The following is a 25,848-nucleotide window of genomic DNA, read 5'->3' on the forward strand; positions in this document are numbered from 1 at the left end:
TTTTGTGATGTCAAAAGTCGCAAGAAAGAATATTGGCAAGAAAAGTGTGAGGGGTGGCCCTGCTGAGGAACTCGCGAAAGGTGCGGAATCCAGTGGGATCGAATATGGCAGAGGCAAACTCATCGGGTGGGGCCACACCTATTACGATGGAAAAGCCGACGGAGGTAACGGCTGTTGAATTCGGCGAGAACTTCGAGATGCAAGGGAAGGAGGTGCTGGACACCTTCAAAAAGTCGGTGGAAGAAGCATCGGTCGGTCTTCCGGTTGCGGCTATGCGGAGCTAAGCCGCACGTTTGGCAGCTCCCGCTTTAATAGGACTTTGGGGCTCTTTTAAGGGCCCCAAACGGCGCTGATTCAATGATTCCCGGTGGGTAAAGGGGTCTGGAGCAAAACCCCCCGGGATTTATGGTGCGGACCCGGAATGAGGCGAGGGGAAAAACGGCAGCAGCTCCCCTGGAAAAGTGGGGGAAGGTGGACAAAATGGCGGCAGGTGGAGTCCCTGAGGAGTGGAGGCAATGGGCGGAGGAGCAGCAGGCGGCCCTTCTGCGCTATTTTACGGAGCTGAAAGGGGAGTTGCTGAAATCCCTGAAGGTTACGACAAGTAAGCTGCTGGAGACCCAGACAACCCAGGGTGCAGCGATACTTGAGTTGCAGCAGCAGGCCTCTGAGCACGAGGATGAGCTCTCGCCCCTCGTGGGGAAGGTGGAGATGCACGAGGCGCTCCACAAAAAGTGGTAAGATCGTTTCGAGGAGATGGAGTTTCGATCAAGGAGGAGGAACTTGCGGATCCTGGGCCTCGCGGAGGGGCTGGAGGGGCCTATGTGGCCGTGATGCTGAACTCGCTGGTGGGGGCAGGATCCTTCCATCTGCCCCTGGAGCTGGAGGGGCCCACAGAGTACTGGCCAGGCGGCCTAAGGCGAATGAACCCCCGTGGGCGGTGCTGGTGCGGTTCCATCGGTTCAGTGACCGGGAGTGTGTGCTGCGATGGGCCAAGAAGGTGAGGAGCAGCAAGTGGGAGAATTCGGTAGTGCACGTCTACCAGGACTGGAGTGCGGAGGTGGCTAAGCGGAGGGCCGGGTTCAACCGGACGAAGGCGGTGCTCCACAGCAAGCAGGTGAAATTCGGCATGCTGCCGCCTGCGCGCTTGTAGGTCACCTACAAGGACCGGCATTACTACTTTGAGTCCCCGGAGAAGGCGTGGGCCTTTGTGCTGGCTGAAAAGTTGGACTCGAACTAGGGATTGGAGGCTGTGGGGGTTTTTGTATCACTGTTTATGCTGTTGCTGGTTATTCTGTTTGTTTTTTTTTCCCGCTTTCGGATGATGTTGGTTATGGTTTTGTGTTTTAAGGGGGGTGTTGGGGTCTGTGGTTGATCTGTTTTTGTTTGTACGGGGTTGGTGGATGGGTTGGGACTGCTATTTGGGAGCTGCGTTGAGGGGGTGGGGTGAGGCAGTGGGAAAGCGCGGGCTTTCCTCTGTTTCCCGTGCTGCGGGACGAGGGGGGTGGAGCTGGAGGCAAGGGGCGTGGATATCAGTTCTGTTTTCACGCGCTGGAGCGGTGCCAAGGAGCTGCTGCAGGGTGGGGGGTGACCCCATACCGGGAGGGGTCGGAGTTAGGGCGGGAGCTGCCGGGAACAGCAGAAGTCAGCTGGCTCACGGGAGTACTATGGAGGGAGTGTCGCGGCTAGGAGGGGTCCTAGCCTGGGGGGAGGGGGTGGGGAGATACCGGGTTGCTGCTGGATTGGCCAGGGAGGAGCTGGTGTGGGTCGGGGGGGTCGGGGTGAGGTTCTATCGCCGTGGGAAACGGGCCGAGTGGGGGGTGCTGGCCAGGGGCGAGCAGTCGATGGGCTATGGCTAGTCGACGGGGGCGGGGTGCCCCCTGATCCGGCTGATCACGTGGAACGTGAGGGGGTTGAATGGGCCGGTTAAGCGGGCCCGGGTGTTTTCGCATCTGAAGGGGCTGAAGGCAGACGTGGCCATGCTCCAGGAGACTCACCTGAAGGTGGCGGACCAGGTTCGTCTGAGGAAGGGGTGGGTGGGGCAGGTATTCCATTCAGGGCTCGACGCGAAGAACCGGGGGGTGGCGATCCTGGTGGGGAAGAAGGTGGTGTTTGAGGCGTCTGAGCTGGTGGCTGATAGTGGCGGCAGATATGTGATGGTGAGCGATAAGCTGCAGGGGGAGAGGGTGGTGTTGGTAAATGTGTATGCCCCAAATTGGGATGATGCTGGTTTCATGAGGCGTATGTTGGGCCGCATTCCTGACCTGGAGGTGGGGGGCCTGATCATGGGGGGGGGACCTCAATACGGTGCTGGATCACCCACTGGATCATTCTAGTTCAAGGACAGGCAGGAGGCCGGCGACGGCCAAGGTGTTGAGGCAGTTTATGGACCAGATGGGAGGGGTCGATCCCTGGAGGTTTGGGAGGCCGAGGGCTCGGGAGTACTCTTTTTTCTCCCACGTGCACAGGGTTTATTCCCATATTGATTTCTTTGTCCTGAGTAGGAGGCTGGTCCCGAGGGTGGAGGAATATTCGGCTATAGCGATTTCGGACCATGCTCCGCATTGGGTGGATCTGGAGATGGGGGAGGTGTGGGACCAGCGCCTGCTTTGGCGTCTGGATGTGGGGTTGTTGGCTGATGAGGAGGTGTGCAGGAGGGTCCGGGGATGTATCGAGAGGTACCTCGAGGTCAATGATACTGGGGAGGTCCGGGTGGGGATGGTGTGGGAGGCTCTGAAGGCAGTGATTAGGGGGGAGCTGATCTCCATCCGAGCCCATAGGGAGAGGGGAGAGAGGAGGGATAGGGAGAGACTGGTGGGGGAGCTGTTGAGTGTGGATAGGAGGTATGCGGAGGCCCCAGAGGAGGGATTGCTGGGGGAGCAGCGTAGCCTGCAGGCCAAGTTTGATTTATTGACCACCAGAAAGGCGGAGACACAGTGGAGGAAGGCGCAGGGAGCGGTCTACGAGTATGGAGAGAAGGCGAGCAGGATGCTAGCGCATCAGCTTCGTAAGCGGGACGCGGCTAGGGAGATTGGTGGAGTGAAGGATAGGGGTGGGAATGTGGTGCGGCAGGGGGCAGAGGTCAATGGGGTCTTTAGGGACTTCTACAGGGAACTGTACCGGTCGGAGCCGCCGGTGGTGGGGGGGGGAATGGAGAGCTTTTTGAACAGGCTGCGATTTCCAAGGGTGCAGGAGGAGCAGGTGGAGGGACTGGGGGCGCCGATCGAGTTGGAGGAGCTGGTCAGTGGGATTGGCCACATGCAGTCGGGGAAGGCGCCGGGACCGGATGGGTTCCCGGTTGAATTTTATAAGAAGTACGCGGACCTGTTGGACCCCCTGTTGGTTCGGACCTTTAACGAGGCATGGGAGGGGGGTGTTTTGCCCCCGACGATGTCAGGGCGCTGGTTTCCCTGATCCTGAAGCGGGATAAGGACCCCTTGCAGTGTGGATCATATAGGCCAATTTCACTGCTGAATGTGGACGCCAAGTTGCTGGCGAAGATCTTGGCCACTAGAATAGAGGACAGCTGAACACTAACGTGAGAAGGCTGCTAAATGTGATAATGATGCCAGCGGCAGAAGGAGAGGCGGAGATTGTGGTGGCGTTGGATGCGGACAAGGTCTTTGACAGGGTTGAGTGGGGGTACTTGTGGGAGGTGTTAGAGAGGTTCAGGTTTGGGGAGGGGTTTATTAAATGGGTGAGGTTGCTGTACGAGGCCCCGACGGCGAGTGTAGTGACAAATGGGAGGAGGTCCGACTACTTCAGGCTCTACCATGGGACGAGGCAGGGGTGCCCCCTGTCCCCTTGCTTTTTGCATTGGCAATTGAGCCTTTGGCCATGGCGCTCAGGGAGTCGGGGAGGTGGAGGGGTCTGGTGCGGGGTGGGGAGGAGCACCGAGTGTCACTGTATGCAGATGACTTGCTGCTGTATGTAGCAGACCCGGTGGGGGGAATGCCGGAGGTGATGGAGATTCTTGCTGAGTTTGGGAGTTTCTCGAGCTACAAGTTGAACCTGGGCAAGAGCGAGCTGTTTGTTGTACACCCGGGAGATCAGGAGGAGGGGATTGGTAGGCTCCCACTAAAAAGGGCAGTGAGGAGTTTTAGGTACCTGGGGGTTCAGGTGGCTAGGAATTGGGGGACTTTGCATAAGCTTAATTTTACTAGGTTGGTGGATCTGATGGAGGAGGAGTTTAAGAGGTGGGACATGCTGCCGCTGTCGTTGGCAGGTAGAGTACAGTCCGTTAAAATGACGGTGCTCTCGAGGTTTTTGTTTTTGTTTCAGTGCCACCCCATTTTCATTCCGAGGGCCTTTTTTAGGAGGGTGAACAGCAGCATCACGGGATTTGTTTGGGCGCACGGGGCTCCGGGGGTGAGGAGGGTCTTTTTGGAGCGGGGCAGGGATAGAGGGGGGCTGGCGCTGCCCAACCTCTCTGGGTACTATTGGGCGGCTAACGTCTCGATGGTACGTAAGTGGGTAATGGATGGGGAGGGGGCAGCATGGAAACGGATGGAGATGGCGTCCTGTGGAGGCATGAGCCTGAAGGCACTGGTAACGGCGCCGTTGCCGTTGCCGCTCCCTCCAACGAGGTACACTATGAGCCCGGTGGTGGCGGCTACCCTCAAGATTTGGGGGCAGTGGAGGTGACACAGGGGGGAAGTGGGGGGGCTCGGTGGAGGCCCCGCTGCGGGGGAACCACCGGTTTGTCCCAGGGAACATCGATGGCGGGTTCCTGGGGTGACACAGGGCGGGCATAAGGAAGTTGGGAGACCTGTTCATTGATGGGAGGTTTGCGAGCCTGGGTGAGCTGGAGGAGAAGTTTGAGCTCCCCCCGGGGAATATGTTCAGGTACCTTCAGGTTAAGGCGTTTGCTAGGCGGCAGGTGGAGGGGTTCCCTTTGCTGCCCCCGCGGGGGGTAAGGGATAGGGTGCTTTCGGGGGTGTGGGTCGGGGATGGGAAGGTGTGTGACATCTACCAGGTGATGCAGGAGGTGGAGGAGGCGTCGGTAGAGGAGTTGAAGGCTAAGTGGGAAGTGGAGCTGGGGGAGCAGATTGAGGAGGGGACATGGGCGGACGCCCTGGAGAGGGTGAACTCCTCCTCTTCATTTGCGATGCTTGGCCTCATCCAGTTCAAGGTACTGCACAGGGCTCATATGTCCGGGACGAGGATGAGCAGGTTTTTTGGGGGTGAGGACAGGTGCATTAGGTGTTCGGGGAGCCCAGCGAACCATGCCCATATGTTTTGGGCATGCCCGGCACTGGGGGAATTCTGGACGGGGGTAGCAAGGACGGTGTCGAGGGTGGTAGGATCCAGGGTCAAGCCAGGCTGGGGACTCGCCATATTTGGGGTTGGGGTGGAGCCAGGAGTGCAGGAGGCGAAAGAGGCCGATGTTCTGGCCTTTGCGTCCCTAGTAGCCCGGCGGAGAATCTTGTTGCAATGGAAAGATGCGAGACCTCCGAGCGTGGAGACCTGGATCAACAACATGGCGCGATTCATTAAGCGATTCACTAAGCTGGAGAGGGTCAAATTCGGGGGGGGGGGGGGGGGGGGGGGGGGGGCGGTTTCGGGGGGTATTGTTTATGTTAATTTAATTATTGTTAATTTATTTTGTTGTTTATTGGGTTGGGGGGGGTGGGGGGGTTCGTTATATGTGTTGTTACGGGTGCGGGGGGGTGTTTATTATTGTTATTATTATTATTGTTCTGTTGCTATATATTTTTCAAAAAATTTCAATAAAAATAATTTTTTTTAAAAAAGAAGCATCGGTCCCGGAAAAGGAGGCAATGAGGAGTACGTCGGAGATGGTGCGGGAGCAGGGTGAGGGGCTGAAGGGTTGGGGGAGATCCCGGAGACGGTGCGGGAGCAGGGTGAGGGGCTGAAGGGGCTGGGGGAGATCTCGGAGACGGTGCGGGAGCAGGTTGAGAGGCTGAAGGGGCTGGGGGAGATCCCGGAGACGGTGCGGGAGCAGGGTGAGGGGCTGAAGGGGCTGGGGGAGAAGTGGGAGACGGTGCGGGAGCAGGTTGAGAGGCTGAAGGGAGTGGGGGAGATCTCGGAGACGGTGCGGGAGTAGGGTGAGGGGCTGAAGGGGCTGGGGGAGATCTCGGAGACGGTGCGGGAGCAGGTTGAGAGGCTGAAGGGGCTGGGGGAGATCCCGGAGACGGTGCGGGAGCAGGTTGAGGGGCTGAAGGGTCTGGGGGAGATCCCGGAGACGGTGCGGGAGCAGGGTGAGGGGCTGAAGGGTCTGGGGGAGATCCCGGAGACGGTGCGGGAGCAGGGTGAGGGGCTGGGGGAGAAGTGGGAGATGGTGCGGGAGCAGGGTGAGCGGCTCGGCGGGCTGTGGGAGAAGTGGGAGACGGTGCGGGAGCAGGGTGAGGAGCTGGGGGGGCTGGTGGAGATCCCGGAGACGGTGCGGGAGCAGGGTGAGGCGCTGAAGGGAGTGGGGGAGATCTCGGAGATGGTGCGGGAGTAGGGTGAGGGGCTGAAGGGGATCTCGGAGACGGTGCGGGAGCAGGGTGAGGGGCTGAAGGGACTGGGGGAGATCCCGGAGACGGTGCGGTAGCAGGGTGAGGGGCTGAAGGGTCTGGGGGAGATCCCGGAGACGGTGCGGGAGCAGGGTGAGGGGCTGAAGGGACTGGGGGAGATCCCGGAGACGGTGCGGGAGCAGGGTGAGGGGCTGAAGCGGTTGGGGGGAGAAGTGGGAGACGATAGGGGAGCAGGGTGAGGGGCTGAAGGGACTGGGGGAGATCTCGGAGTGGGTGCGAGAGCAGGGTGAGGGGCTGAAGGGGTTGGGGGCTGGGGAGATCTCGGAGATGGACGGTAGCAGGGTGAGGTGCTCAAGTGGATGGAGGAGACACTGTCACGACACAGTGACCAGTTGGCCTCACTGGCTCCTGAGCTGCTGAGGATGGAGGAAAGGAACAAGGGCCTGGGAGAATAGGTGGCAGAACCTCAGGATCGTGGGGTTGCCTGAAGGGGTGGAGGCTCCAAGGCTGACTGAATACTTTGAGTCAATGTTTCGGAAGTGATGGGGGAGGAGGATCAGGTATCGCTATCGAACTGGATTGGGCCGCTTGATCGCCGCAGGTGAAGTCTTGGATGATTGAGCTGCAACGAGTGGTGGTAGTCTGTTTTCACAGTTATCAGACAAAGGAGAGGGTCCTGAAGCAGGCCAAGGAAAATCAGGAGATGCGGTGGGAAGGCAGCAATATTCGGATGTAGCAGGATATCACGGCAGAATCAGTGAGGAAGCGTGCAGCCTTCAACAAGGCAAAGTCAGCACTTTTCAAGAGTGTTGTGTGGTTTGGTGTGGTGTACCCAGCAAGGCTGAGATTTACACATAACACTAAGGACCATTTCTTTGAGGCGGTGGAGGAAGCAGAGGCTTTTTTTAAAGATCAAGGTCTTGGACTGAACTGAGGGGGTTTGAATGGGGCTTTGCTGGCGGTTGGGACGGGTTTGTGTGGGGATGCCTCACGAGCAGGCTGAGATTGGCCAATGAACGAGAGCGACGTGGGGTGGGGGGAGGGGTTACGGCTTGCTGGACCTGTTTAAGCTGGTTTCAATAAGCCTAGGAGGTGTGAATGTTGGGTGGGATGGGGCTGTAGGAGAGAGGTGCTGATTTGAGAGGAAGTGGTTGGGGATTTTCTAGGATGGAGAGGGGAAGCGGGGAGGAGTACAAGCTTTTTAAAACATTTAGAGTACCCAATTCATTTTTTCCAATTAAGGGGCAATTTAGCGTGGTCAATCCACCCACCCTGCACATCTTTGGGTTGTGGGGGCGAAACCGACGCAAACACTGGGAGAATGTGCAAACTCCACACGGACAGTGACCCAGAGCCGGGACCGAACCTGGGACCTCGGCGCCGTGAGGCAGCAATGCTAACCATTGTTGCACCGTGCTGCCCTGGAGGGGTACAATGCTGACGGTGACTGGGCGTCTTTGACCCATCTGGTGTGTAGGGCTGGCTACCATCTTGGGTGGGCTCTGGTTTCAAGAATATGGGAGATGGAGGGGATAATCTGTCAAGGTGAAATGGCTGACTTGAGGGGTGGGACCCCAGATTCGATGGTTATGTGGAATATGTGGGCTTTGAGGGTTCCAGTGAAGCAAACGAGAGTTTTCCCGCATTCGAAGGGTTTCAGGCCAATGAGGTGCTTTTGCAGAAGACTCACTTCCGAGTGAGGGACCAGATTAGGCTCCATAAGGGGTGGGTAAGCCAGGTGTCCAAATCAGGCTTTGACAGCGGGGTCCAAGAGATGGCGATACTAATTAGTAAAAGAATAAGCTTTCAAATGGGTAAGACGGTAGCGGACCAGGAGAATCGGTATCTCATATCAACGGGGACATTGGAAGTTAAGTCAGTGGTTTTAGTGAGTGTGTACACTCCAGATTGGGATGATGTGGAGTTCATGAAGAGGATGTTGGCAGCCAGACACAGACACGCAATAGGGGGAGATTTGAATTGCGTTCTGAATCCCAAGTTGGATTGGTCTAAGTCGAGATCATTGGCCCCTTTCGGCGGTAGCAAAGGTACTGGCGGTGTTTATGAAGGATATATGTGGAGTGGATCCGTGGGGGTTTTTGCACCCTGGGGGCAGGGAATTCTCTTTTCTCTCTGGTGCTTCACGTGCATTTGCGTATTGATTTTTCTTTGATGGGGAGATCCCTGTGAGGAATGTGGAATATTCCGCGATAGTCATTTCAGATCATGCTCCACACCTGGTAGATGTGGTTTCGGAGACAGGGCCGGTTCAGCGGCCGGCGTGGAGTTTGGATGTGGTGGGTCCGCTTTGGCGGATTTGGGATTTTGTGTGAAGATGGCTAGGGTGATTGATGACTATGTGGGATTCAATAAAAATGGGGAGGTGTCTCTCTCGGTATTGTGCGAGGCCCTGAAGTGACAGGGAAGATAATCTCGCTCAAGGTACAGAGGGAGGCGAGGGAGGAGCGCCAACCATTAGTGGATGAGGTTCGCAAGGTCGATGGTAGGTACTCGAGAGACCCGACCCCAGAGCCCCTGGCGAGCAGAAAGAAGCTGCAGATGGTTTGATTTATTACCTACTGATAAGGCGGTGCACCAGTTGCGTCACTCAAGGGGGGGTTATGCACGAATATGGGGAGAAGGGCGGTTGTCTCTTGGTTGGTCAGTTGAGGCGGCAGGCAGCCTCCCAAGAGAGTGTTCAGATTTGGGATTTGGGGGGTGGACTGGTGTCTGTACCAAATAAAGTTAATGGGGTGTTTGAGGCATTTTACAATAATCTGTATAGGTCGGAGCCTGCTGGGGAGGAGTCGGGTATGGTGGAGGTTCTGGAGGGGTTGCAATATCCTAAGATGGAGGATCAGGATCGGGAAGGGTTGGAGATGCCGATGGGGGTGGAGGAGGTCCGGACAACTATTGGGCAAATGCAGATGGGTAAGGTGCCGGGGCTGGACGGGTTCCCGGTGGAATTTTATAAAAAGTTTGGGGTTCGATTGGTGCCATTACTGATGGGAGATGTTTGAGGTTTCTGTAGCGTGGCGTCTCTTCCGGGGACAATTATGCAAGTGTCGATTTTGCTCTTGTTAAAGAAGGAGAAGAACCAGGTAGAGTGTGGGTCATATCGCCCAATTTCCTTATTGAATGTGGATTCTAAGATCTTGGCCAAGATTCTTGCACTGAGGTTGGAGGAGTGTCTCCCTCAGGTTATTGTAGAGGATCTGATAGTGTTTGTGAAGAGTCAGCGTTTGTTGTCTAATGTGAGATGGGTTTTAAACGTGGTACTATCCATGGGGGAAGGGAGAGAGCAGGAGGTTATCGTGGGATTGAATGCCAAGAAGGCTTTTGATCGGATAGAATGTGAGTATTTGTTTGCCGTGTTGGAAAGGTTTGGGGATAGGACCTAAATTTGTGGCATGGGTGTGGTTGTTATATAATGCCAGTGAGCCTTATGTCAGTGGTAGGGAAATTATTCGAGAGGGTTCTTTGAGACAGGATTTACTCCCATTTGGAAGCAAGTGGACAATTAGCGAGAGGCAGCATTTTTTTGTGTAGGGGAGGTTGTGTCTCACTAACGTGGATTGAGTTTTTCGAGGAAGTGAAGAAGGTGATTGATGAAGGGAGGGCAGTAGATGTTTTCATAGAATTTACAGTGCTGAAGGAGGCCATTCAGCCCATCGAGTCTGCACCGGCTCCCGGAAAGAGCACCCCACTCAAGGTCAACAACTCCACCCCATCCCCATAACCCAGTAACCCCACCCAACGCCAAGGGCAATTGTGTACTCTAAGGGCAATTTATCATGGCCAATCCACCTAACCTGCGCATCTTTGGACTGTGGGCGGAAACCAGAGCACCTGGAGGAAACCCACGCACACACGGGGAGGATGTGCAGACTCCGCACAGACAGTGACCCAAGCCGGAATCGAACCTGGGACCCTGGAGCTGTGAAGCAATTGTGCTATCCAGAATGCTACCGTGCTGCCCTATGTTGTCTACATGGCCTTTGACAAGGTCCCTCATGGCAGACTGGTACAGAAGATGAAGTCACACGGGATCAGGGGCGAGCTGGCAAGATGAATACAGAACTGGCTTGGTCAGAGAAGGCAGAGAGTAGCAATGGAAGGATGCTTTTCTGAATGGAGGGCTGTCACTAGTGGTGTTCCGCAGGGATCAGTGTTGGGATCTTTGCTGTTTGTAGTATATATAAATGATTTGGAGGAAAACGTAACTGGTCTGATTAGTAAGTTTGCGGACGACACAAAGGTTGGTGGAATTGCGGATAGCGATGAGGACTGTCAGAGTACAGCAGGATATAGATTGGTTAGAGACTTAGATACATAGAAAATAGAAGCAGGAGGAGGCCATTCAGCCCTCCGACCCTGCTCCGCCATTCATTATGTTCATGGCTGATCAAGTTCAATACCCTGATCTCGCCATCCCCCATATCCCTTTATCTCTTTAGCCCCAAGAGCCATATCTAATTCCTTCTTGAAATTACACAATGTTTTGGCTTCAACTACTTTTTGTGGTAGCAAATTCCACAGATTTGTGTCCTCGCCTCAGTCTTAAAAGGTTTACCCTTTTCCTCAAATTATAACCCCTACTTCTGGAGTCCCCTATCATTGGAACATTGTTTCTGAATCTACCCTGTTTAATCCTGTTAGAAGTTTGTAGGTTTCTCTGAGATTCTAGAAAACTCCAATGAATACTCCTAACCGACTTCGTCTCTCCTCATATGACAGTCCTGCCATCCCAGGAATCAGCCTGGTAAGCCTTTGCTGCAATCCCTCCATAGCAAGAACATCCTTCCTCAGATAAGGACACCAAAACTGAACACACTACTCCAGGTGTGGCCTCACCAATTCTCTATACAATTGCAGTAAAACATCTCTATTCCTATACTCAAATCTTCTCACTATGAAGGTGTTATAACCTGCCTGCTCATCACTGGCTGGGGACGAATGACAATCCCACAATCCTTTGGGAGTATGAGCTTCCTCTAATGAGGGGGGCGGAGAAATCATTAGCAGACTCCCTGCATAAATAGAACTGGCCAGTTTGGAACCAGCAGAGAGAGAGGAGTGAGCAGCAAGGGAAGTTGTTTCTGCTGCTGTTGTATATAAATGTTATTGTAAATAAATGTTATTTCTTTGTATCCTGAAGACTCATGCTGGATTCTTCGTGGCCCTCACAAAACTGGTGATGAGGGTTAAAGTGGATAGCTGTCTACGCTGCTGAAGCCACCTCCCTGGATTTTTGTTGGATACAGGTTGGAAGTTGTTTTCTATTACACCATGCCTCTGTATGGATATTTGGATGTTTTTTGACGCTGCGCTGGAAAGCTGGAACCATTACGCACAACGGATGCGTTACTATTTCCGGGCAAACAACATCACCGAAAACGAGCGCCAGGTGGTCATATTGCTCACCGCCTGCGGCCCGCATACGTTTGGGGTGATTAGGAGCCTTACGTACCCAGCTGCGCAGGACACTAAAACGTTTGATGAACTTGTGAACTTAGTGGGGCAACATTTTAACCCAACCTCATCCAAGATAGTCCAACGTTACCGGTTTAATACCGCTGCGAGGACCCCAGGAGAATCCCTTGCCGATTTTCTATCCAGGCTACGCAGGATTGCGGAGTACTGTGATTATGGAGAGACCTTGTCAGAAATGTTACGCGACCGTTTGGTTTGCGGTATTAACAATGCCCAGAGAAAGTTGTTAGCCGAGCCAGCATTGACTTTTCAACAGGCCATTCTAATAGTATTGTCCCGAGAGAGCACAGAATGGGGACTGCAGGAGCTACAGGGAACGGAGGTGCATGCCTTGGGCGCAACCCCTTCCGTCCAAAAGGTCCCCCTGCACCACCTTGGGCGAGGCGACGTCTGGATCGACGCCAGTGGCCGTCGGACATTCCTCCCCGAAGGGAGCCTTCTCCAGAACTAATGGATGAGGAGCCATGTCCGTGTCAGACTTGTAGGCGCCGACCCCATCGCGGACGCCGGTCCTGGTGGCGCCAGAGGCACCGTCGTTTCGACCGAAACTGGGGCCAGCCCAGGGGCCGTACCTTCCATTTGGATGAACCTGCGGCGAATACTCGCGAGGACGTGGAGACAGAGGACGACTGCCTGCAGCTGCATTGTGTGGCAGCGCCCCATGTGGCCCCCATTAAGGTGACAGTACGGGTCAATGGTCACCTGCTTGAGATGGAGTTGGACACTGGCGCAGCGGTCTCCGTGATCGCCCAAAGGACATTTGACCGCATCAAGCAGGGTTTACAGACCCTTACATTAACCGACACACAGGCCAAGTTGGCCAACAACACGGGGGGAACCATTGGACATTGCAGGAACGACAATGACCCCTGTTGTGTATGGACCCCAGGAGGGGCGTTTCCCATTATCGTGGTGCGAGGCCATGGGCCCAGCCTATTGGGTTGGGACTGGTGGTGCCATTTGCAGTTGCAGTGGCAGCACATCCTCCAAAGTTTTTGGAAGGTTGACTGAGGTGCTAGGACGATACCCAGATGTATTCCAGCCCGGTTTGGGGAAAATAAAAGGGGCCGTAGCCCATATCCAAGTCGAACCAGGAGCCACGCCGCGCTATTTCCGGGCGCGCCTGGTGCCTTACGCCTTGCTCGAGAAGGTAGAAGGGGAGCTCGCTCATTTGGAGACTTTGGGTATAATCAGGCCCGTCCATTTCGCTGACTGGGCAGCACCAATTGTACCTGTAATGAAGCCAGATGCCACAGTGTGCTTGTGCGGCGACTATAAACTTACAGTGAATACGGCTTCTCGACTCGACCGATACCTAATGCCTCGCATAGAGGATCTCTACACGAAGCTTGCAGGCGGACTCTCGTTCACAAAATTAGATATGAGTCATGCCTACCTACAGTTGGAGCTGGACCCTGCCTCCCGGCCATATGTAACGATTAATACACACCGGGGCCTGTATGAATATACACGTTTGCCCTTTGGAGTATCCTTTGCCTGCGCTATTTTTCAACACGTTATGGAGGGCATTTTGAGAGGTTTACCACGTGTTGCTGTTTGCTTATATGACGTTTTGATCACAGGGACATCGGAGCAGGAACATTTGGAAAATTTAGAGGCTGTCCTTAGACGCTTTTCGGAGGCTGGAGTCCGTTAACGTCGCACAAAGTGCATCTTTCAGGAGAAGGAAGTAATCTACCTGGGTTATTGGGTGGACCGCGAAGGTTTGCACCCCGCCACAGAGAAGGTGCAAGCAATTCAACAGGCCCCCGCCCCGACTGACACTTTGCATCTTCGTTCGTTTCTCGGCCTCGTAAACTATTACGGAAAGTTCCTCCCCAATCTGGCAACTATGCTGGCCCCGTTGCACCTTCTGCCAAAGAAGAATCACACCTGGGTTTGGTGTCAGCCGCAAGAAACCGTTTTCCAGCGGGTAAAACAATTGTCGTCGTTTCGGTTACCAACCCACTGTGATCCAGGAAAGCCTTTGCTCGTCACATGTGATGCATCCCCGTATGGTATTGGGGCCGTCCTGTCCCACAAGGTGGAGAACGGGGCCGAGCGGCCGATAGCTTTCGCCTCCCGCACATTGACTGCAGCAGAAAAAAAGTACGCGCAGATCGAGAAGGAGGGCCTGGCAGTGATCTTTGCGGTGAAACGTTTCCACCAGTACGTATATGGCCGCCACTTCACTATCGTGACTGATCATAAGCCTCTGCTGGGACTTTTCAGAGAGGATAAGCCAATACCGCCCATTGCTTCCGCACGGATCCAGCGCTGGGCTTTGTTGCTCACTGCATACGAGTATTCTCTGGAGCACAAACCAGGAACCCAGATAGGGAATGCCGACGCACTGAGCTGATTGCCTTTATCAACCAGCCCCATGTTGACCCCCACAACCGGTGAGGTGGTTGCAACCCTAAATTTTATGGACACCTTGCCTGTCACGGCATCACAGATCTGTGAGTGGACCTAGATGGAGCCAGTCCTGTCAAAGGTTCGGCACATAGTCCTGTATGGTGGGCAGCATAGACAGCTCCCAGGCGAGTTGCTGGCATTTCCTCCACGCTGTCCAAATTCAGCGTGGAAGACGGCATCCTTTTGTGGGGGATGCGTGTAGTTGTCCCGGAAAAAGGACAGGAGCTGATACTAAGGGACTTGCACAATGGGCATCCCGGTGTGACCAAAATGGAAATGTTGGCCCGGAGTTGTGTCTGGTGGCCGACATTGAGAAGGTGGCCCAAAACTGCTCCATTTGCCAGGAGCATCAGAAGCTTCCGCCGGCCGCGCCCCTACATCACTGTGAATGGCCAGGGCGGCTTTGGGTGCGCTTGCTTGCAGATTTCACCGGCCCTTTTCAAGGATCCATGATCCTTCTATTAATCGACGCCCAGTCTAAATGGCTAGAGGTACATAAGATGGTAGACACAACGTCCTGCGCAACAATCGAGAAGATGCGTTTGCCTTTCAGTACGCATGGCCTCCCCGAGGTGCTGGTCACGGACAACGGCATTCCGTTCACAAGTGAGGAGTTTGCGAAGTTCATGAAGATGAACGGCATACGCAATATCCGCACTGCCCCTTACCACCCGGCTTCAAATGGGTTGGCGGAGTGCGCAGTGCAGACATTCAAACAAGGCCTAAAGAAGCAGTCTTCCGGTTCGATGGATATGAGACTGGCTTGTTTTTTATTTTTATATAGGACCATCCCCCATGCGGTGACTGGGGTAGCTCCCGCAGAACTCCTAATGGGCCGGAGACTTCGCACCCGCCTTAGTATGGTTTTCCCGGAGATTGGCGCAAAAGTACGCCACACACAAGAATGGCAGGGACATGATTTTTCTTGGCATCGGCCGATTCGGCAGTTCGCGCCCGGTGACCCAGTGGTCGTTCGGAATTTTGCTGGTGGTGCCCAGTGGGTCCCTGGCGTAATCTTTCGCCAAACGGGCCCTATCTCTTAGCAAGTGCAAGCACAGGGTCGTCTCCAGCGCAAACATGTAGACCACGTTCGGTCCAGAAGACTATCCCTTCCAAAAATTTACCGCCACAGGAGCTCATTTCTGCAGCCACAGAGACCAGACACAATGGAAAGTATTCCTCACTCCGAGATGGAGACACAAGACGCCTCAGAGGGGGAATCCTCGGGCCCACGGGCCGTGGATGTACAACCGTTACGCCGTTCATCACGGAAGCGCCGGTCTCCGCCTCGTTACACGCCGCCTGATCCAGCGTCTCATGCAAATGGTGTCCAGCCTGCGGCAAAACGAGTCCGACGCCCTCCTTCGCCAGGGTCTTCGGTGGATTCCTTGGACTTTGGGGGGGAGGGATGTTATAACCTGCCTGCTTACCACTGGCTGGGGACTAATGACAATCCCACAATCCTTGGGAGTATGAGCTTCCCCAATGAGGGAAGCGGAGAAATCATTAGCAGACTCCCTGCATAAATAGAGCTGGCCAGTTTGGAACCAGCAGAGAGAGAGGAGTGAGCAGCAAGGGAAGTTGCTGCTGCTGCTGCTGTTGTGTATATATATGTTATTGTAAATAAGTGTTATTTCTTTGTATCCTGAAGACTCGTGCTGGATTCTTCGTAGCCCTCACAAAAGAAGGCCAACATACCATTTGTCTTCTTTAATGCCTGCTGTACCTGCGTGCTTACTTTTAGCAACTGATGCATGAGGACACCAGAGTCTCACTGAGAATCCACCTCTAACAATTTACACCCATTAAAATAATATTCTGCCTTCCTATTTTTGCTACTGAAGCGTCTGCATCTGTTATGCATGTACCCACTCACTCAGCCTGTCCAAATCCCACTGAAGCATCTCTGCATCCTCCTCACAGCTCACCCTCCCATCCAACTTTGTAACATCTGCAAATTTGGAGATTTAGTTCCCTCGTCCAAATCATTAATATATAATGTGAACTGTTGGGGTCCTAGCACAGATCCCTGCAGTACCCACTAGTCACTGCCTGCCAATCAGAAAAAGACCCATTTATTTGGGGCAAGAGATGGCAGTTGGAGTTTAATCCGGATCAATGTGAGGTAATGCATTTTGTAAGGTCTATTACAGGTGGGAAATATACAGTAAATGGCAGAGCCCTTAAGAGTATTGACAGGGAGAGGGATTTGAGTGTACAGGTGTACATGCTGCAGATATATAGAACCTTAGTTAGGCCACACTTGGAATGTAGTGTTCAATTCTGGTCACCACAATACCAGAAGGATGTGGCGGCTTTGGAGAGGGTACAGAAGAGGTTTACCAAGATGTCGCCTGGTATGGAGGGCATTAGCTATAAGGAGAGGTTGGATAAACTCAGTTTGTTCTCTCTGGAACGGAGGAGGTTGAGGGGCAACCTGATAGAGGTCTACAGGGGCATGGACAGAGTGGATAGTCAAAAGATTTATTCCAGGGTGGAAGCGTCAATTACTAAGGGACATAGGTTTAAGGTGCGAGGGGCAAGGTTTAGAGGAGATGTGCGAGGGAAGTTCTTTACACAGAGGGTAGTGGGTGCCTGGAACTCGCTGCCGGAGGAGGTGGTGGAAGCAGGGATGATAGTGACATTTAAAGGGCATCTTGGCAAATACATGAATAGGATGGGAATGGAGGGATACGGACCCCGGAAACGTAGAGGTTTTAGGTCAGGCGGGCAGCATGGTCGGCACAGGCTTGGAGGGCCGAAGGGCCTGTTCCTGTGCTGTACTTTTCTTTGTTCTTTGTGCACCTAAGGCTAGTGAGTAGCTGATCTACAGAGGTGGGATAGTCTCCCTCTGTCCCTGGCAGAATTCAGTTGGTGAAGATTAATGTTTTGCCACGGTTGTTTATTTTGGTTCCGGTGTTTGACGGTTTCACTGTCAAAATCCTTCTTTGGGGGTGTGGAGAGATTGCTTTTGACCTTTGTTTGGGCAGGTGAAGTGGCTAGGATTCAGAGGATGGTTCTTCAAAAGAATTGTCAGTCAGAGAGCTTGGCATTGCCGTGATATACTATATACTGTGGAGAAGATGCTGGGGTGGCGTGGGGATCCTGAAGCTGTGTGGGTACGGATGGAGTCGAGGTTGTGTGGGGGTCAGGGTTAAGGACATTAGTGATGACCGTGCTGCCGCATTCTCCTGGGACAATATTCAGCGAACTCGGTGGAGGTCCCCACATTGAAGATATGGAGACAATTTCAGCAGCACTTCAAGTTGGGGGCAGCATCAAAGCTGTTTGAGCTGGTCAGGTTGGATGCCAGCTTTAGGGGACGGGAGGAGGAGTGGAAGGGATGAGGGATTTGTTTTTGGAAGGGCGATTTGCGAGCCTGGAGGAGTTATCGGAGACATTTGGGCTTTCGCAGGGGAATACATTTAGGTATCTACAGATTTGCAATTTCGCGAAAAAGATCTTTCCAACATTCCCTGTGGTGTCGCCGTCCTCACTGTTGGAGAGGGTTCTGTCGCTGGCAGGGATGGAGGAGGGGAGTACTCGGGGATTTATGGTAGGATTATGACGGAGGAAGCAGCGTTGGTGGAGGGCGGTAAAGCTAAGTGGGTGGAGGAGTTGGGGCTAGAGCTGGAGGATGGGGTGTGGGTGAGGCCCTGTGGGGGGTGAATGCAACATTGTCCTGTGTGAGGTTAAGGTTTCTACAGTTGAAGGTCATGCATATGGCCCATTTGACCAAATCCAGGATGAGCAGGTTGTTTGCGGGAGTGGAGGATGACTCTGAGCATTATGGAAGGGTCCTGCTAACCACATGCACATGTTCTGCTCGTGTCCATAGCTCTCGGGGTTCTTGGTCTGCGCCTTTGGCACCATGTCGGCGATTCTACAAATTGAACTGAAGCCCTGAACCTTAGCAGCCATATTTGGGATGTCGGACCCACTAGAGCCGCAGACAGGGGCGGGGCTGATATGCTGGCCTTCGCCTCTCTGATTGTTTGAAGGTGGGTACTGATGGGGTGGAGGTCAGCTTCTCCACCCGCCTCCGTGTGACTAGGGGATCTTATGAAGTTTTTATATCGCCGGAAAGCCAAGTACACCGTGGGAATGGCAAATCTGGGGTTCTACCGGAGATGGAAGCCATTTATTCTGTATTCTCTACTTTCAGGAGGCGGGGGAGGGGGGGGGGGGGGGAGGTTTTCATTGAATCATAGAATTTACAGTGCAGAAGGAGACCATTCAGCCCATCGAGTCCGCACCAGCCCTTGGAAAGAGCACCCTACGTAAGCCCACGCCTCCACTCTATCCCGTAACCCAGTAACCTCACCTCACCTTTGGGACACTAAGGGGCAATTTAGCATGGCCAAGACTGTGGGAAGAAACCGGAACACCCGGAGAAAACCCACGCAGATACAGGGAGAAAGTGCAGACTCCACACAGATAGACAGTGACCCAGTGAACTGGGGTCCTTGGAGCTGTGAGTGCTAACCACTGTGCACAGTGCCGCTCTTTTTTTTCTGAACGGGGAAGGCACAGCTGAGGCCACACATAGCCCATTTTTTACAATGGGGAGCTTCGATTGTTGGACCTTCCCACTGTAGCGAGAGATGAGGATGCCTCTTTTAAATGGCATCCCGACCCCCGAGGCCCCGAAAGGAGTCCCCGACCATCCCCCCAGCCTGAACGCAACGTGGGAGGGTCCCCCCCCCCACCAGCCCCCCCCCCCCCCCCACCAGCCCCCCCCCCACAACACAGGGATTGTACGCGTGCAAAAAATGCACGCGTACATGCAACCTGGCAATGCCAACCTGGCAGTGCAGCCAGGGTGGCAGGCTGGCAGCGCCAGAGTACCCAGACAATACCAGCAATGCCATGGCACCACCCTGCCCAAAGGGATTGCAGCTGGGGCCTCCGCTTCCCTTGGAGACCCCTACGAGTGCGGTTCTGTCTGGTCCCTGTTTGTGGGCAGCAGTACCAACACCGCTCGCCCTGTTGCGGTTTTGGTTGGGGGGAGGGGGAGGAAGAGGGGGGGGGGGTGTTCCCCGAGTGGTTTGTTATTGTTTTGCAGTTACATAGAAAATTGAAAAAGCTGATTAAAAATACATTCATAACTAAATAAATGAGATGTGCTGGGAGTACTTTCACGAGGGAATTGTCCCTCATTAACACTGCCTGAACAGCTTAATTTGTCTTTTTGGGAGGTGCCCTGAGTAAATTGGCTGCTCAGTTTACCTGCAACAATAATGAATGCACATTGAAAATAATCTCTCGACTGTGCAGTCTCTTGAGATATCCTGAAAAAATAAAGGTTTTATATAAAAGTCAAGTTTTTTTTCTTTCTCCATTACCTGTCCAAATATCGTAACTGGAGCCTTGGATGCTGCTGCAGTTTGCACCAAATGCGAGTACAGAGATGCTGTATATTTGGCTGCAGTGAAGGTCTGGGATTAGACAGTGTGTTTCTGATGTGGTACAGGCGGCTGTGTGTCCATCACACCCCTCTGCTGTTGCAGTGTACGACACTGTGAGATTACTCGGCTCCCATGTTACAAAGGCAGTGACAGTGTCAATATCAGCTTGTATGTTCTGAGGGGGGCATGGTACTTTTGGGAGAAGGAAAGAAAAATGAAGTCATAAATTAGCGATATCATTACAATGTTCCAATCGGGAGCATAGATGACAGGAGAAGATCATTTAGCCCTTTGAGTTTGTCCTGCCAGTCAATTAGATCATGTTGACCTGTATCTTAATCATTTACCTGTGCATTGATTGTGTGTAAGTGTTCAATATCATGAGGGGTCTGAACAATGCAAAACTTCATACCGGCAGGAGGGTCAAAAATCAGAGGTCACTGATTTACAGCAATCGGCAAAAATAGCCAGTGGCAACATCATGAGAAACATTTTTAGACAGCGAGTGGCCAGAAGCGTGTGGTTTAGGAGGATTCAACCAAGGCTTTCGGAAGGGTATCGGATAATTATCGGAAGAGAAACAAACTGCAGGACTTTGGCAAAAAGCAGGGGGCTGGGGCTCCTTTTGGAGCTCTTCCAACGTCAGCATGGACATAATGGACCAAATGGCCTTCTCTGTGCAGTAACCATTCCAAGATACTATCCCTTCATTCCCTAATTAATCTAGCGTCAACAGTTTATGAGGAACGAGAGTACCAATTTCCACTCTCTGAGTGGCTTAACTCAATTTTACACCCCTGCTACATTGTTTTGGCCTCCCACAGGAAAAAGATGTTTCTGTGACTAATCATATCAAATCGTTTAATCATTTGAAACAACTCCATTGGACATTCCTTTAATCTTGAGGGAGGACAAGCCTGGTCTGTTCAACTAGTTTGGTGGATCTCCAGTACCCCATCTGCAAGGTAAACAAAGCCTTCCACAGGTGCAAAAACTAGAACTGAACACAATACGCAAGATCCTTTTTAATCAGAGAATTATATAACTGTAGCAAACTTCCACCCATTTGACCTCCAGCACCCTTGAGGTAAAGGTCAACATTCCATTAGCTATTTTGTTTGTTTATTTGTACCTGCCCAGAATTTCATTTTAGTGATATCAGTACTTGGACTCCTAAATTTCTTTGCTCCTTCGAAGTCTCTGGCTTATTTTTAAAATTTGTTTATGAGATGTGGGCATCGCTGTCTGGGTCAGCATTTATTGCCTATCCCTGAGGGCATTTAAGAGTCAATCACATTGCTGTGGATCAGGGGTCACATGTAAGCCAGACCAGGTAAGGACAGCAGATTTCCTTCCCTAAAGGACAGGAGTGAACCAGATGAACTTTTACAGCAATCGACAATAGTTTCATGGTCACTTAATTCCCCCTTTTATTGAATTCAAATTTCACTATCTGGCAGGATTTGAACCCAGGTCCCCAGAGCATGATTCTGGGTCTCTGGATCACTAGTCCAGTGATAATACCACTACACCACTGCCTCCCCTTATCATTTTGAGAATACCCTTACCTATCTTTCTTGGTTTCAAAATGAATGACCTCATGCAGAGCTTCTTTGGCAACATCTTTGCCCCATGGTTACCTTTGATACCAAACTCAGGAAGTGAACACCTATTGAAGAGATCCTCAATAACTGTGCAGTAATGAGGGTGGGATTCTCCCAACGGGTGGCTAAGTGCCAACGCTGGAGTAAAAATGGGAGTGTTTTACTCTGGCGTCGGCGCCCGTTCCGGCACCCCATTCTGCGGCCCACAGGGGGGTAGGACGGCTCTGGAGTGGCCTCTGCCACCTCAGCTGCCAATCCTGGCCTGAACCCGGCGCCGCGGGGTCCACACATGCGCAGTTGGGCTGGCGCCAACTAGCGCATGCGCAGTGGCCTTCGTCCCCGCGGTGGCCCTGACAGCAAATGGCGCAGGGCTACAGGAGTCGGCGCAGAGGAAAGGAGGCCGGGGGGCACAGGGGCCGGCCCGCCACTACAGAGGCCCCCCGGGGTCGGACCCCCCCCCCCCCCGACTCTTCAAGGCCGAGGTCCCGCTGGCTCAGAGGATGTTAGAACGGCACCGGCGGGACTTGGCTTTTTGATGACGGCCGCTGGCGCCATCCAGGCCGGAGAATCAGCGTGCCGGCCCGTGCCGGACCGGGGCCAGAGAATTGCGTCCCGGCTTCGGGGCGGCGTGGCGCGATTTGTGCGGCACGGCGTGCGGCGCGGCGCCGATTCTCTGACCCAGCGGGGGGGTCGGAGAATTCTGCCCGAGATTTCCATTCAAAAACACGGAATTCGAATTGGACTATAATTTCTGATTGGGACTTCTGTTTACAAATTCTTGAAGAGGCTGCCCCATAGTGAAAGGCATATCTATAAAGAGAGCATTGTGGTCACTTCGCCTATGTTACTAACCGGATGGAAACCTAGAGGTGATATCATTCAAAGTCTCCATTAAATAGGGTCACCACAGAGAGAAAAACAAATGTAACATGACTGCCCAAATTACCACTATCACCTTCCGGGAACTCCAGTCTCATGACAGTACTTGCAATGGTGATGGTGTAACATTTTCCAGCCATCAGAAACCTCTTTAGAAATGTTACCTGTTTCCGTTTCAAAAGTGGAAGTGTTTACGCTCTGACAATGACCATCCATTGCTTTGACAGTGATCAAATATGTCTGACTGCAGTGTAGGTCCGTGAATTCACAGCTTGTCTCTGTTGAATTACACAGTGTCACATGTCCATCTTGTCCTTCTGCTGTTGTAATGTACCACAGAGCTCCATCACTCTCCTCCCATGTCACTGTCGTACTCTTGGTGACGCAGTTTAGGCTGGTGTCAGTAAATTGGGGTGCACATGGAGCTGTAAAATACAGAAACACGCTTGCTTTGATCGGACATGAAATATCTACAGTCCAAAACATTCAAAATAAGAAGTCACGATAATTATATTTGTGTCCTTGAACAAGATTTTATTTACTTATCGTTTTCTTGGTAGGTCAAATCCGCTAACATATTTGACTGCACCTGTTGGAATGGTTACTAGGGAAAATACTGGCTCTTTTTAAAATATGGCATTTCTCTCTTTCAAAGTAAATGGCTTAGTTTCACTCATAGATGACACTGGTTTCATTGAGAAATAAATAAACCTTTAGCCACCCTGGTGTATCAAGATTAAGGCATTTTTTCACACTTCAATATTTATGTTTTATTCATTGGACCTGTGTTGCTGTAGTTACATTTTTAGCTATAATATTTGTATTTACAGTCCTTCTTATTTCATATACTGGATGACATGTAACTGATAGAAAGAGATAACTATTCCCTGAGGACCAGGATAATAGAAAGGAAATTAGACCCATAGTTTATAAAGGAGAATAACACGCATGTTTGATGCACCTTTACACATTTGTTTCCAGACACATCGCATGACAGAATCTTTTAAAAAATATATTTTTATTCAAGTTTTCATTTTTATACAAAACACAAATAAACCCACCATCTTTTACAACTATCATATGACCACACCACTCTCTGAGTAAAGAACCTGATGTGGAGATGCCGGCGTTGGACTGGGGTGGGCACAGTAAGAAGTCTTACAACACCAGGTTAAAGTTCAACATGTTTGTTTCAAACACTAGCTTTCGGAGCACTGCTCCTTCCTCAGGTGAATTCACCTGAGGAAGGAATAGTGCTTCGAAAGCTAGCGTTTGAAAGAAACCTGTTGGATTTTAACCTGGTGTTGTAAGACTTCTTACTGAGTAAAGAACCGACCTCGGACATCCCTCCTATATCTCCCACCCTGAACTTTATAGTTATGCCCCCTCGTAACAGCTACATCCACCTGAGGAAATAGTCTCTGAACGTCCACTCTACCTATCCCCCTCATCATCTTATAAACCTCTATTAAATCGCCTCTCATCCTCCTCCACTCCAAAGAGAAAAGCCCTAGCTCCCTCACCCTTTCCTCATAAGACCTATCCTGCAAATCAGGCAGCATCCTGGTAAATCTTTGCACCCTTTCTAATGCTTCCACATTCTTCCTATAGTGAGGTGACCAGAACTGCACACAATACTTCAAATGTGGTCTCACCAGGGTCATGTACAGTTGCAGCATAAACCCGCGGCTCTTAAACTCAAGCCCCCTGTTAATAAACGCTAACACACTATAGGCCTTCTTCACGGCTCTATCCACTTGAGTGGCAACCTTCAGAGATCTGTGGACATGAACCCCAAGATCTCTCTGTTCCTCCATATTCCTCAGAACCGTGCCGTTGACCCTGTAATCCGCATTCAAATTTTTTCGACCAAAATGAATCACCTCGCACTTATCAGGGTTAAAATCCATCTGCCATTTTTCAGCCCAGCTCTGCATCCTATCAATGTCTCTTTGCAGCCTACAAAAGCCCTCCACCTCATCCACTACTCCACCAATCTTGGTGTCATCAGCAAATTTACTGACCCACCCTTCAGCCCCCTCCTCCAAGTCATTTAAAGTGAACCTCTAAAACAGTAATAACTATAACACAAACTAACACTGACTCAACCACACCCCCCACACCCCCACCTGCTAACATTCACAGATCCTCGAAGTAGGAGGTGAACAACATCCATCTCGAGAGGAAACCCTGGAATGGCAAACTTGATTTTCTCCAGATGCAAGAATTCCACCAGGTCACTCACGTTGGGTGGCTCCGGAGCCCGCTTATCTAACAAGAACCACCTCCGGGTGGAAGAGTTGGGAGAGGATATGGAGGATGGGTTCTGGTGTGAGGTGCTCCAGAGAGTGAATGCCTCCACCTCGTGCGCGAGGTTGGGGCTGATACAGCTGAAGGTGGTGTACAGAGCACACCTCACGAGAGCGAGGATGAGCTGATTCTTTGAAGGGGTAGAAGATGTGTGTGAACGTTGCGGGGGGGGGGGGGCCTAATCATGTTCATATGTTTTGGTCCTGTCCAAAGCTGGAGGATTACTGGAAGGAGGTTTTTAGGGTAATTTCTAAAGTGGTGCATGTGAAACTGGACCCGGCCCCCCGGGAGGCCATATTCGGGGTGTTGGACCAGCAGGGTTGAAAATGGGTGGGGAGGCAAATGTTGTAGCCTTCGCCTCATTGATTGCTCGAAGGCGGATCCTGATAGGTTGGAGAGCATCTTCTCCAGCCTGTGCCCTGGCGTGTGTGGGGGATCTGTTGGAATTCTTGACTCTTGAGAAGGTTAAGTTTGAACTGAGGGGAAGGATGGAGGGATTCTACAATTCATGGGCATTATTCACTCTGCACTTTCAAGAACTGGATAACATGGAACATTAGTTGGGGCGTGTGGGTGGGAGGGTTGGGGGAGTGGGGCTGTGTGTGTGAATGGTGACTATGGGTGATCCCTAATTCCTTTTTGTCATTTGTTTGTGTGAACATGTGGGTTAATGTTTGGGGTTTGGTGGGAGGATGGGACGTTGTTATTGGTATAGGGATTGACATATTTGGTACTGATTATTGTTTATTGTTGGTGGGTGTAAATTTGGGAGAATATATGAAAAAGGAAGAGAATAAAAATATTTTAAAATAAAGATCCACCTCCGGGCTATCAGGAGGCAAGGATCAACTCGTCAGCCTCTCTCCCCACCTGCACTACCGGATGGTCCAAAACCCCAAATACTGCCACCCACTTGGAGCTACCCTCACCCACAAAATCTCTGGCATGGTCCCTGAGAAGGACTCCCAGAACTCCATCAATTTTGGGCACGACCAGAACATGCGAGTATGGTTCACCGGCCTCCCTAAACACTGTGCACACCGATGCTCTACCCTGAAGAACCGACACATGACTGATTTTGCCATATGCTCTATATGCAGCACTTTAAATTTAATTAGACTTAATCGCACGTAGGAAGGTGTCGCATTTACCCTCCGTCGCACCCTCTTCCATAGAGCCTCACTCCAAACCCCCTCTCAAATACTTCATTGAGCTCCTCCTTACACTTCCTCTTAACTTGCCCCAAAGAGGCCTCTTCCT

At 52.2% G+C, this 25,848-nt stretch overlaps 1 protein-coding gene across 1 annotated transcript in view; it reads right to left on the minus strand.

Annotated features, from left to right (window-relative positions):
• LOC119964794 overlaps nucleotides 1-25,848 on the minus strand; it is a 192,099-nt gene that overhangs the window by 45,951 nt on the left and 120,300 nt on the right. The window contains exons 32-33 of the mRNA XM_038794788.1: nucleotides 22,443-22,703; nucleotides 19,733-19,987 (exon numbers count right to left, since the gene is read on the minus strand). Of these exons, the coding sequence (XP_038650716.1) occupies nucleotides 19,733-19,987; nucleotides 22,443-22,703 (516 nt within the window). The remainder of the gene's footprint in view (nucleotides 1-19,732; nucleotides 19,988-22,442; nucleotides 22,704-25,848) is intronic.

This window comes from Scyliorhinus canicula, chromosome 4, assembly GCF_902713615.1.
Source record: "Scyliorhinus canicula chromosome 4, sScyCan1.1, whole genome shotgun sequence".
NCBI classification, from domain to species: Eukaryota; Metazoa; Chordata; class Chondrichthyes; order Carcharhiniformes; family Scyliorhinidae; genus Scyliorhinus; species Scyliorhinus canicula.